This window comes from Wyeomyia smithii, chromosome 3 (assembly GCF_029784165.1).
Source record: "Wyeomyia smithii strain HCP4-BCI-WySm-NY-G18 chromosome 3, ASM2978416v1, whole genome shotgun sequence".
In the NCBI taxonomy this organism is placed as follows: domain Eukaryota; kingdom Metazoa; phylum Arthropoda; class Insecta; order Diptera; family Culicidae; genus Wyeomyia; species Wyeomyia smithii.
This window is the reverse complement of record NC_073696.1, coordinates 168,458,104-168,472,368: the sequence shown is the minus strand read 5'-3', so window position 1 is coordinate 168,472,368 and position 14,265 is coordinate 168,458,104. Positions and strand designations below refer to the sequence as shown.

Here is a 14,265-nt window from a genome sequence, read left to right as displayed (position 1 = left end):
CCTTTGTTTTTGCAGCAATCGATTAGAAAATCTTCTAAGATTCCTACCAAATGCATGAAATTGCAATTTTATCATTCGAACTATTGTACTATTGAAAACTCTTAAGCCTTGTCAAAACACAAAATTCGACCTCTGATTGGTCGTTATACCGCGCTTTCCCAAGCACGGTCGGCAGAGTTATGGACCTAGTAAATTGGGAATGCATCATTTGGCCATATAACAGCTTCATCAGATAATGAACAAACATTTCATCGGATATTAAATTGAACAACTGAAATTTGAAGAACACAAATGATTATTTGAAGAGTTAATATTTTCTCGTTTTGCGCTATAATTCAAAGTTAAGTATCTTCCTCTACATGCATACTCTGATTATTATTACGTGTTTGCGTCGCTTAGTGTTTGGCTACGGTCATGCAGAACGCAAATAACGGCGCGATGCGATTCGGCAAGACGAAATCTGTTGAAATGTATAGCTCTACTTCGCCTTAAAAAGAGCTGTACATTTCACCACGGTAAGGCGAATCGCATCGCGCCGGCATTCGCGTTCTGCATAACCGTAGCCTTTGTTCCGTTCCCGTTTAATGATGTCGTATTAAATGTGCATATTACAATTCGGCAGCACTTCAACGTCTCATTTGCACAAAATTTAAAAATATTCAATGAACTTCATTCAAAATATCAGACAAAAAGAAATTACTATACTGCCAATTAACGGTCAACGTTTATTTACTAGAAAAAATGACTGACACGCAAGCAGCCGGGTTATCTTTCTTGTAAATGTGATTGTGTTCTTGTGATTTTTTCTCCCAGAAACCTATGCACCATATCATTATTTCATTATGGGTTGAGAGGATTCAAGTTTAGTCCCGGCCTGTACACTTCGTGAAGTGCACAAGTGATGAATAAACGACGATTGCATCATATTCGTTTCGTTTCCATCACTGGTTATTAGATGCAGCGGAGCAACTGATCGTTGTCCCGGACACAATACCGAGAGGTGCCATCGGGTGCAGTAACATATTTTGTTGGCACTAGTACCGGCTAGCAGTACACTTCGTACAGAGCAAAGATTTATTTTCTAATTATGTACGACAAAGGAAAATATGATATTCTACTGATGGTGATCCTCAGTGTTCTGTTGTATTAATTTCTAGTTTATAAATCCCATAAAAAGTTCTCTTTAGAACTTTGAATCATTGAGCAAGTTATACTGCCGGTACCCGCATAACTGTCCCATACTGATTTTTGTCACTTTTGAGTTATCATCGGAAATCGACTTAATTGTTATCATATCTTCCGAGAAAAATCTAAAATTGATACTTTTGTATGGAAAAACATGAAAAAAAAAACCAAGTTGTGTTTGTCCCACATTGAAAGTACCCGATTACAGTCCCACTGCATAGTGATCCATACTGAGAACATATAATCTTGCTCCAGATTAGTGTGTATCGGATAACTTCAGGCATATAGAAGTATGCCATTCAATTAACTAGACTAATGTTGTTTTTCTGTAGTACAATCTACTTTGCCGGTGATACTGCCGGTTGCTGGTTGAATGTATATGGGATGGGACAAAATATGCGAGTACATACTTTTGAAATGTACCCGCATATTTTGTCCCATACTGTTTTTTGACGTGGAACTACGTCTTTGTTTACTATACTGGGATGCATTCTGTAAAATTGGAAATGAAACTGGCAAATGTTGCGTCAGATTTCAAACGTTAATAACAGCATAACCACATGATGGATAACAATAACCAATATGTTGTTGGATAGATAAGATGTAGGACAATTTTGTAATATGCTAGTTATCACTCTAATTTCATTGCTAAGCGGTAAAATTGATAAAAAGTTTCAATAACAAATTTCCACGAACAATGAACCAATTACATGCGAGCATTTCTAGCACAGACGACGTGAATGGACACCCTCTATGCCCTGTGATATTCTCTGTATCAATATCGAAATAAAAATTGACAGAGTCTCCCCGTCCCAATAGGTCAATTTGTTTTTGCTTCCATGAGCTTAGACTAATATGATGTCTCGAAGGTAAAAATTTTCCGAAAAGTTTGAAACAATCCCCATTCTTGAACAATTTCTAAAACTGCAATGCTGCTGTTGATGGCGATTGAAAGTTTATCTCATAAATATGATTACCATAAATTACTCAACAAGAATTGTAAATTTTTGCAACGGATATTTATTTAATTTTATCTTCGATATTCACTAAATAATTGTGACCGGACAGTGTCGAAAGAGTAAATTCCTAAATATATACATTTATAGAAGAGTAAAAGCCTGCGAATGTTTGTTAATTTTTTGTTTATTTACTGAGATTCGTTTGAATCTTTTTTTACATTCCAAAATTGTTAGATGATATATTATTGTTCTAAGCTTTACCATAATAAACGTATATTAGCTGTCTTCGTAATACAGCGAGTGTAATTGTATGCAAATGAAATAAAAAAAAAAATTGTCAAGCAAAAAACAAAAATTTAATTGTGGATTGCTACGATTTTTTGCTGGAACTTGTTAATAATTTCAATAATAATTTTTTTAAATATTTTCTTATGTTTGCCAATTAATGAACCTTTGTAAGGGCTTTCATATTATTTTGAAAGTAATATCCATATTATAGATTTGATTTAATCAGAGTTAAATAAGACAAAACCATTCATTATGATAACGTAAGTATTATTGGATTTGGTTTTTGAGGATATAGAGTTAATTCTGACTTTGACGCATTACGAGAAATTCTTGGTGCTTCTTCAACAAACACGATATGTTTGTGCCTTGTCAAATACATGTTGTTTGTACAAAAAAAAATACTACAGGCATGATATCGCCAAATATAAACGTTATTTTTTCGAGTGTTGGTGAATATATTCCAAAAATTGATTTCCAGGGGAGGCTGAAAATAAAAATACGTACAGTCGCTGAGCAAACACATAGATTCTGTCTGCAGACCCTGTATAATTTGTAACAAAAAATCCCCTAATTACAGTGTTTAGTCCCACGTCACCATTTCAAACAACCCTAGGGCTGTATACCTTGTAGTATTTCTCAGGTTATATAACGTAAAGCCAATTTCACCCATGGTTTTTTGTTCTCAACGTTAAACTTGTGGTGCCATGAAACTGTTCTGGTCATTGGATTTTGGATGTAATAGCTGGAAATCAGAAAATTTACGGATAATATTAAATCGCCGTTTTCTCAACTTGTTGTTTTTCATTATGGGACAGTTATCCGGCTACCGTCAGTATATAAGTTTTCACAGCAAGTGCAAGTGATCATTTCTCTCTAATGGTTTCGCGCTAGCATTACAGCTTGCAGTTCGACAGTTGAAGTTTGTCAGTTAGTTCTACGTCAAACTAGCGGCCATGGGTTTGCAGACAACAAGCGACAAAACTTGAGCAATGCCTAGAATTCTTTTCGCAATTTATTAAAACAGACCAGTGGAAAAATTCAGTGTTACAAAGTATATAAAAAAGATATCTGTAGCTCAGTCTGATAACAAAGAATATTATAGCTATGACGGATGGAATGTTTCATTTTGATGAGTTATGTTTACTATTTAGTTATACTTTTTGGAGCTCTGATCGAGATCATCTGATTCTTTACTGTCAATATCAGTAGTTGAGTATGAACTTTCATCTAGTCTCAACTTGTCCTCGGGATACAGCCTGTAATACAAAAAATGGTTATTGAAAAATAACATATACGAAATTATTAAAAATTACCATCTTTGAATAAGATATATAATAAAAACCACGTCATCCCGGAAACATGCTATACGATGGGATGTAGGCATTGTCACGATGAACGCAAAAATGTCATCAATGAATGTATTGAAAGCTTTGTACATCAATGCTCTCCATGGGAGCGTTGCCACCGATTTAAGTTTATAGTTAATGAAGAGTTGAGGCAGCATGAACAAGAATCCGAAAGCATACACGCCATTCACAAGTGAATGTATAGTCCACGAGTACCAACTAGAAATGGAACAAAAACAATCATCTTTCATCTGATACTAAATCTTTACATTCTTCACATAATCCCATCTCAAGGGAATTATAACTACACTATTAGCGAATTTCTTTATTCCACCAGCTCACCTCATTTTGACCTGGAAGCGCCAAAACCCTTCTTTATTCGCTCGATATTGACCCAGTTTTGACCTGGCGTGCTGCCCGAAGCGCACTGTAAAATTTGTCAGCTTCAACCCACCACCGCACGTGCTTAGTTCGTAAACAATTATCTGGCATCTCTTCCTTACTTGCGTCGTAAATCGTGATGCCGTTTTTTATTGCTCGGCAGATTTGCCCTAACGCAGTGGAATAAAGAAATTCGCTATATGAAAAGTCGACACGTTACTGCCAAATGGATTCCGTTCAATTCTGTGCTAATAGATGAAACATTTCATAGCTACGTGGAATACACTTGCGTTTTAGCAAAGATGACTAAAACAAGATACCTGACTTTTGCAGTATACAGCGGAAATGCTTGTCGCTGCGCGTGAATGAAAGTCGAACTAATTTGTATACTGGTAAATTGATGATGACAGAAAGGTGGCCAAATGTGAATCAATTTTTTTTTCAATATCCTTGTATGGTCCTGCCATCTAATTTTCAATATCCTTGCTCGGTGCGGCCACCTAATTCTCAACATCCCTATACGGTGCTGCCATCTAGTTTTCATTTTCATCTGGCGGATTATGCACGATAAATTGATTTTGCTAATAACCAGTTTATTGCGCATTTAAGTCATCAGATGGCAGCACTAACCGTTGTAAGGGTGTCGTGGGCAAAACGTATGAAAAAAACTGGAAGTCATGTATCTTGTTCTAGTCATCTTTGGTTTTAGTTCACAGCACGGAATCAAGTGTCTTTAGGCCTAAACCCAATGGATACGTTGCGGTTGCGTTTGCGGCAATTTGACAGTTAGCTCATACATTTTCTGTCAAATTACCGTCAACGCAACGCAAACGTATCCATTTTGTTTGGGCCTTTACACTTCGATTTGCCATGCCATGCATACCAAAATCAATCTTCTTACACTCAGATTTTAATGCTACACGTCAAATGCCAAAACACGTCAAAATACCGTGGATTCCAATAAAAATCGATATGGGTCGGCATGATAGAATGATTGGGTTCGTTTACTGGCATTCATATGTAAAGATCATTTGGTATGAGCGTGTGTTTTTTCAGTGTACGTCTTTTGGTGTCATCCACAAACTACGTAAAGACTTTTTTTTGAAATTTTCAAACCCCCTCACTCCATAATAAGGCATAGTAAATTTTAGCATTGCCCCCCTCCCCTCTAGAAACCTTCATGTAAGATTTTCTCTTCCAGGAAAAGTTTGTTTCTAGAGAAAAAATATTTTTTAATATAGGTATAGCATATTCATCGAGAATAAAAACAAAAAAGGTTGACCAATTCAGTTAATATCATTTTAAAGTTAATAAAATTGAAAATTAAGTAAACTAAGTAAAGTACACAATAATAGGACACCTGAAAACATGTCCAATGGCAAGAGATGGCGCTTTTTCAGTGGTAGTTAAATCGAAATTTCTCCGAGTATTTTGCTCATTGACCGAGAATACAGCTATCAAATGTCTTCTATACATTTTATTCTATCTTTATGATACTTACTTTCACTAAACGCAATCTATTTTTATCAAAACACATGTTTTTCCTATCTAACTCCATTTAGTCTCACTACCATTCGTCCATGAGCCCGTTGTGTTGATTTTTACAACAGATCAAAATTAGGGTGAGAGCCGTGTGGTTGAAAGCGGATGCGCACAATACTTATTAAGGTGGTTCAAGGTTGCAAAAAGCAAGTTATCTCTTAGAAATCATCATACAAATTTGAAATGCAATACGATAAGAGGAGTCACCAGTAATTAACTTCCGATAAGTTTAGGATTTTTGAGGGCTCAAATGGAAGCAATAAAATTTTGTTTTGGATCTTTGCTATCAAGTTTAAACATTTCCATCTGACGATGAACCGCTTTAATACTCTTAGCCAAGCAACGACATTCTGGTGTGAATGAGAAAATCGATAGTTTCAGCAATTTTGTAATAGATGGCAATACACAAACAGTTGCGCTCACTGGTGTGATTCATTAGCAAAAATTAGCGCCGGTGTCCCAATCCAATGGAATATAGAAAGGTACGGAGATGGTTTGAGTCTCGGATTTAAAGGGCTTCTTTTTTTGTTAATAGTGATGACGTAGAAGTCAAAAAACAATGCCCAAAATTCAATGTTCGGTACATTTTTTTCCAGAAATTTTTACAAGTTATGACAGTCTACGGCTGTGTTTCATGCCTGCCTGCGTCGTCAAACAATGCGGAACACAATTCCAAATGGCATTTTCTTGTTTTTGAAGTTCTACGTCACAGCCCCAACACGTGCTTCTATTTACCTCTTTATCGCTACTAATACAGACAAAGGTCTTCTTCTTCCTCACCTTTGTATACCTCATTGGTCCCAATCAACTAATATTATGCATAAAGTTGAAAATTGGAGTTGTCGACTAGCGACATTCGATTTTACTCTCATACCGCACATTATACTTAACGTCGGAAGTAGTGCGCTGTATAGTGCATCTGATTTGCTATACAGCGCATTACTTCCGACGTTAAGTATAATGTACGGTATGAGAGAAAAATCGAATGTCGCTAGTCGAAAAAATTCGACTTTCTACTTGGGCGACAATAGCGAATTTCTTTATTCCACTGTATGCGGGCAAAACTGCCGAGGAATAATGAAACGTCATCGCCATTTAAGACGCAAGTAAGAAAGAGATGCCAGATGATTGTTTACAAACTTAGCACGTGCGGTGGTGGGTTGAAGCTGACAAATTTTACAGTGCGCTTCGAGCAGCACAGCAGGTCAAAACTGGGTCAAAATCGAGCGAATAAAGAAGGGTTTTGACAGCAGTTAGTGCGCTTCCAGGTCAAAACGAGGTGAGCTGGTGGAATAAAGAAATTCACTATAAGATGAATGCACTGCTTTCCCAAGGCTCAACTGTTAAGATCGCTGCGAGAAATTATTCAACTAATTAAAATTAATTTTTGTAGTTTTGTAAGTTCTTGTTTGTATTCTAAACTTTTCAATCTTACGATTTATTTCGAATCTCCCTCTCACCCTTCGTAAGCATTCGCAAGAAATTTGGATACCCCCTTTCTTTCTAAACACCTACGTAGTTTGTGAATGACCCCTATTGCAATGAGGAGCTTCAAATATTAGTTCAATTTTGCTTCAACATTTTTTTTTTAATAGTGTTAGTTTAGTTCCACAGCAATATGAACGCATAAGCCTCATCTTATTTTAAATAGGCTAAATAGACCGCGGTTCAGAGTTGCAATATTACTTTTTGAATCGGTCGGGCTACACAAAATCTTAAGTACACATACACACAATCATCATCAGATCAGTATGTGTATGTATGATCTGACAGCTCAACTAGCCAACTTTAGAACAGAATTACCCTTTTCCACGATAAGTCCATATATTGGATGTGTATTTTTTGTAGTTTGAAACCTTTAAGTGTCCAATCATGAAGTTACCTTTTTTGAGCGTGGTATAGCAAAGAATAAACCGCACCGCCAAGGCAGAGAGGATATAAAATACAACTCAAGTATTTCATAGCTTGTCTATCGAATATCCTTGTGTCATTTTCGGCTTTAGATAGAATACCAGTTTGTTCTGTTACTTGCGCCTTTCGAATGCCTCTCCAGGTCAGATTAAGCCTAAATATTTTTTTAGTTTTCCATAAATCTATAATAGTTCCCACTCCGGCGGGAATTAGTACGATAAGAGAAGTTTCTTCATCCAACAAATACAGGAATATAACTATCTGGCTGAATGCGCACCAGAGCACCGATCTCGCTGATAGTCCAACGTAATTTGTTCGTTGTTTCCAGAACAAAATGTCATTTTTAAAAGCAAGAAAGTCGAAAAGAATCTGGAAAGAAATCAAAAACGGTTTGGTTAAATGTACTAAAAAGACCGTCATTAAAATACTTATGTTCGATAATTCACGATTCAATTTGAAATAATGTTGTTTATTATTGATTGTTTTGGTTGTACACCAAGGTCGCTTTTTACGCGGTTATTTTTACGCAGATTCCGGAATTTACGCGGTTTTTATTTACGCGGACTCCGGGATCTACGCGTTTTTTTCCTTTTACGCGGCACGTATCCCCCGTGTAAAAAGCGTATATATTATTTTTCAATTCCAAAAAATTTTCTGCATTTTTTGAGTTGCAAAAAAATACTATTGTATTTTTTAAAGCAAGCGTTATCCTGTACACTTATAAAAGTAAGTATTTATCTTTTATTCAATCCTCTATTTTTACATATTAATTACCTTTGCGTTACTTATAACGTAAAACATCACAACTACTTTAGACTGCCAAAAATTGATTATATACCCTACTGCCGGTACCAGCATAACTGTCCCATATTGATTTTTGTCACTTTTGTCATTCAGTTAACTAGACTAATGTTGTTTTTCTGTAGTACAGTCAACGTTGCCGGTGATACTGCCCTGGGAGGGAGAAACGAATACTACACTCAAAACAGAGAACACCCACATATGTCGTTTTCTGATAGCGTGTAACTGTCTTCTTGCTGTAACGCATGCATGACTCAAACGAAGTTTTTAGTAACATCAAGAATACTGAATGTGCAAATTTTACAGACTAATTTGTCGAGTCTGTATTTTTTTTTAATTTGCCGTTGTATAAAAGTTTTTTTTTCAGAGATTTGAGTTTGACCGTGATAAGTGTGTTTGAAATTGTAACTAAAGCCTTAAATCCAGAGAAGAGCAAGTTTAATAATCGCAGTACGCTAGCATGATTATTACTTAAAGCCTATGAAATTTATTGTTTTCGTAAAAACAAACTAAAATATTTTGTAAAATATATGAACAAAAACTGTTTGCGATGAATATTTTTTCGAGCAACTGAAAGGTATCAGTAGTTATAACAATACTCATCGCAAAAAAATGCTTTTTTTTCCTTGGTTCAAATTGACAGTCAATGACAGCTCATTCTGGTTCATTTTGACACTCACACAACTTCGTATCCGTTACTCCCTACCAGATACTGCCGGTTGCTGGTTGATTTTATATGTGATGGTACAAAATATGCGAGTACTTTCGAAATGTACCCGCATATTTTGTCCCATATTCAGGGTGGCCACTCAAAACTCGAAATTAAATTCCCGGTTTTCTCCCGGTTTTTCCCGGTTCGTTCAAATATTTTTCCTGGTTAATTGTACTTTTGAATTCTGTAGTTTTCCATGCAGTTAAGGAATAAATAAGCGTGACTTTCGATTTGCTCTAAGTCGCTTCTTGACGTGTTCAGCCTTATTGAAATCAAGAGATATAGTATAAAATTATTTAGTCCCTAGATAAGTAATGTCGCTAGTGTGCCCATTGTATTCGAGGCAAATCATGTTGCACAAAAGATCCCAAGCACTAGAGTCGATTTGTCGCGATTCGACTTGAGAACTGCTTTGAGAATCATGATCTAGGAAACCTACCTCTATTTTGAGCCTTGTTATGGGCAAAAACCATATCCCTGTCACGAACGTCATCCCCATACATTTCGCTTGAAGCCGTTTTTCTCTGGCTCTCTGGCTCGATTACCCGTCAAAAGGCTGTCAGTGCTTGCGAAACAGCCGATTAAGCACCGTTCATGCGAGATTAACTGTTGCTGCAAGTGGTGTGAAGAAATGCAAAAAGCGAAAAACGATTGTTTTGTTTTGAACGTTTTATGGATTTTGTGCAGGACATAAATGGTCACGTTCAAACATGTTCCAACACGTTCCGGATGGCCCTACATTCAATATAGTTAGAAGCACGCAAAAAATCCGTACAGTAACACATGCGGCACAATGAACGGAGCTTAAGACCATATTTCCAACAGTAGCGCCATCATCATCGGCGGCGGCTTCAGGAAACTGTTGCCATGACATCGGTCTGGCAAAAACTGCCAAAAGAGAAAGCAGACTACACTGAACCAAATTGTTCGCACATAAATCAGACCGATGTCATGGCAACAGTTTCCTGAAGCCGCCGCCGATGATGATGGCGCTACTGATGGGAATATGGTCATAAGCTCCGTTCATTGTGCCGCATGTGTTACTGTACGGATTTTTTGCGTGCTTCTAACTATATTGAATGTAGGGCCATCCGGAACGTGTTGGAACATGTTTGAACGTGACCATTTATGTCCTGCACAAAATCCATAAAACGTTCAAAACAAAACAATCGTTTTCCGCTTTTTGCATTTCTTCACACCACTTGCAGCAACAGTTAATCTCGCATGAACGGTGCTTAATCGGCTGTTTCGCAAGCACTGACAGCCTTTTGACGGGTAATCGAGCCAGAGAGCCAGAGAAAAACGGCTTCAAGCGGAATGTATGGGGATGACGTTCGTGACAGGGATATGACATAAATGTGTTATCATTGCTTGACTTTAGCCTTTAACGATTGTATATCATTTTGGAACTTATTATCATCCTTTGCTTGCGCAATTCAAACACAACACTAAACAGTTAAAATTATTGTTATCAACTATGGGAAAGATTATGAATGAGCACATCGAAAGTGAAACGGTGTGAAACTGAATCGTAAAACAGTTCAAGTTTGTATATGATTTCCTTAACCCATTCCCGGCGGAGAGTAATTAGATTTTACCTCGAAAAATGACCATCAAACTCTTATTACTCAGCAACTACGCGTACAACTTACACAAACTTGGTTGCGTATTGTAGATTGATCTGTTCTCAAACCGTATTTAATAGTTTAATCGTTCAACATATCAAGTATAATTGTTAAGTTGTAATCCAAGTCCAGATGTCAGGTGATGCCATAAGGCATCACTCACCGGGAAAGGGTTAATGTGGCTGACATGGATGATTTTCTTTCACATATGCGCTTGAATTCATGCTGTAAATTATCGACAACTATCACTGAAAATATAAATGAAAAATTTTTCATTGATGATATTTTTTACAAGTGTGCATAGCGAATCATATCATTTAACGTGAATTATTAGAGCATCGAGTATTTCATATGACATTTTAATTTCACCCGTTTCATACTTCTGAATAATAAATTATCTAATGAACACTCGACGATTCCGGTCAGTGTAACGACGTTTGACGTTACGTTCCCAAGCAGATCAACTTTATACATAACCTGTAAAAATCCAGCGACGCCAGCGACATTACTTATCTAGGGACTAAATAATCTTAGGGACCATTCATTAATGATGTCACGCGTTTAGGGGGGGGGGGGGGTTTCAGTTATTGTGACATTTTGTGACATACGGGGGAGGGGGGGTTAGCTTGAGTGTGACATCCTATTTCAACTCAAAAAAAAATAAATAAATAAATAAAAAAGTCACATACCTAACCATTACGATATTTGCATCATTCATTTATAGTTCTACGATACCTTTTTTGCTTGAGATTTGCGTTAGATAAAATGAATAACAATTTTTTTTCACGCTAAAAAAGCATAATGTTAACTGTTTTACCGTGCATGTTCATTAGGGTGGGACAAAAAATAAATTTTAGCTTCCATGCACTTTTCGTGTTTCTTATGGGTCCCATAACAACTGTGTAACTTTTCAGATCGATCGGTGAAACGCTCGATTTGCGCCCGATTTTTAAAGTTTCCATACGATTTTATATGGGAAAATCCACTTTTTCAATACTTATTCTCTAGAGATGTCCAGTTGGCTGTTAAAAATATATCAATACATGATATTTTTAGGAAATTTTCCTGGGAAAAACTCTTCTGAAGACCGTAAGGCGCTACGATGCTTGTAGAAACAGCTATTTACCCCAAACTGATAGACATTCAATCGGCTCACCTTTGGAATTTTCCAGCAACAGTGATACAGCATGCTGCTATTGCAAACTTGCTTAAGTATGAGAAATAATTTCGCGTGGAATTAATTTTCAAAGTGTGATTTTTGCTAAAAGTATCTTCGGGGAAGCCTCCAAGATAAATTTAAGCGATATCATTTCTCGTCACATGGTTGAATTTGCAACAGCAGCATGCTGCAGCAGTATTGTTAGTAAAATTCAATGGTGAGCCGTTCGTCAGATATTCAATCAGTCTGGGGTGAATATCATTTTTCACAAGCAAGGTAGCGCCTTGCAGTCTTCAGAAGAGTTTTTCCCAGGAAAATTTCCTATAAATATCATGTATTGATATATTTTTAGGAGCCAACTGGACATCTGTATAGAAAAAGTTTTGAAAAAGTGGTTTTTCCCATATAAAATCGTATGGAAGCTTTAAAAATCGGGCGCAAATCGGGCGTTTCACCGATCGATCTGAAAAGTTACACAGTTGTTATAGGACCCATAAGAAACACGAAAAGTGCATGGGAGCGAAAAAATAACACCATCGCTATTTTCCCATATAACCGTGTCCCAGTCTAATGTTCATTTATGAATGACAGCGCAATTTCATTTATTTTTTGTGTCTCTCAATCAATACAAAAATTGTGACAAAACGTAAATAAAAATGCTTGGCTATTGTGACATGTGGAGAAGATTTGGATTGCGAATTGATTGAAGAAGGGTAACTGAATATTGATGGTCTTTCAAATATCAGCAATGATGCTGTAGTTACTGTCTCGGCCTTCTATGTCGTCGATATGCGACTCCATCAGCAGCATTCTTGGACTCAGAAGTAAACGCCTTTTATAGTTATCTTCGATAATCTTCTTTTCCTATTAGTTTCAGTTTTTCTTTCAGTAAAACCGTTCTTATTAAGAAAAAAATGCATTCCTAACAAATTTCTCGATTTTCAATCAATTATTACCAAAGAAGGGAAAGGAAGGTATAAAAACGTGACGTAATTAAGGGGGGGGGGGGGTCAAGGAAGTTGTGACAGCTTGTGACAAGGGGGAGGAGGGGAGTTAATTTTTTCAAAATTTTGCGTGACATCATTAATGGATCGTCCCTTATGATATAGTCGCAAAAAATCGAAAAATGCGACGGGTGTCACCTTTCCGAGAGGAGATGTCTACAAGTATCTTATAAACAACGCATATAATACTCATTACCGAGGAATTCTAGGCCAAATTAAGTTTGAAGGAATCGTTTTTACCTCAACCAGATAAGATTCAATATATAAAAGAGTATTTTCATAACACTTAAAACACGTTACTCCAGCAGCTCACGCATCTCCTCATCAATATCAATTTCGTGTCCTCCTCCGGCAACCTGTACTGTATCGTACACCATGCGCTGCGCTACAACGTGGCATTGCCATGCGATAGAATCAGAATCTTCTTAATAAACACAGTAAAGTTAGGAAGTTTCTTGCCAGAAGCAGCTATCAGATCTCTACAAAAAGTATCAAGGTAGGAAGTCAGCAATGTCTTCGTCGAATGCATACTCAATAGTTGTGAATATTCTTGGCGACATCTATCAGCTACAGTTCCCGCGAGATTATCGTTGTGAACCATTTGCTCTAGGCAAAATTCGAGCCATTTGAATGCTACTTCCGGGGAGCTTACCTTGGTCAAGTTTGCTTCCAAGAGGAAGATGAATAAAAATAAAAACTGTTTTATGCACTGTAAGATATGTCAGCCATCTTTTCCGGGTCACAGGACTAGTCTTTTTTTGGTTAAGTATTCGAGAAAACTTACTTAAGAAATTTTAGTCTTGTGATCGCCATGAGATGGCTGACAAAAAATGGGTTTGTATGGCACAATCCTACCCCCATTGACACAATCTCAGCCCGGCTTGTAATGTTCAGTGAAATTCCCGGTTTTTTCCCGGTTTTTCCCGGTTCCAAACGATTTCAGGTTTTTTCCCGGTTCTCCCGGTTTTCCCGGTTGGGTGGCCACCCTGCATATTGTTTTTTTTTTCAAGTTAGAAAACGTAAAACCAATTCAATCCATGGTTTTCTGTTCTCAACGTTAAACTTGTGGTGTCATGAAACTGTTCTTATCATTGGTTTTGGACGTAATGTCTTAAAATAGCTGTAAATCAGAAAATTTACGGATAATATTAAATCGCCGTTTCCTCAACTTGTTGTTTTTCGTTATGAGACAATTATCCGGGTACCGGCTGCCTAGTAGCATTCTAATTTCTTTGTTTTTTTTTTATATCAGATTCATTTTTTAAAGCTGGCTCCAGGCTAGTTCAAATTTTGGCTACTCCTAAACTATCAGCCTTTTTTAAGTGGGGGTTCGCAAATAGATTGCTAATTTG

The 14,265-nt window shown here is 36.9% G+C and overlaps 1 protein-coding gene across 3 annotated transcripts in view; it reads right to left on the bottom strand.

Moving 5' to 3' along the window:
• Positions 1-2,310: 2,310 nt before the first annotated feature.
• LOC129726464 (lipid scramblase CLPTM1L) overlaps positions 2,311-14,265 on the bottom strand; it is an 89,145-nt gene continuing 77,190 nt past the window's right edge. For 2 of the 3 annotated variants that reach the window (XM_055683176.1, XM_055683178.1), the window contains 3 exons: positions 7,584-7,981; positions 3,746-3,997; positions 2,311-3,688 (listed from right to left, as the gene is read on the bottom strand). In XM_055683176.1, the coding sequence (XP_055539151.1) occupies positions 3,580-3,688; positions 3,746-3,997; positions 7,584-7,981 (759 nt within the window). In that variant the 3' untranslated portion in view covers positions 2,311-3,579. The remainder of the gene's footprint in view (positions 3,689-3,745; positions 3,998-7,583; positions 7,982-14,265) is intronic. The other variant, XR_008728345.1, reaches the window with a different exon arrangement.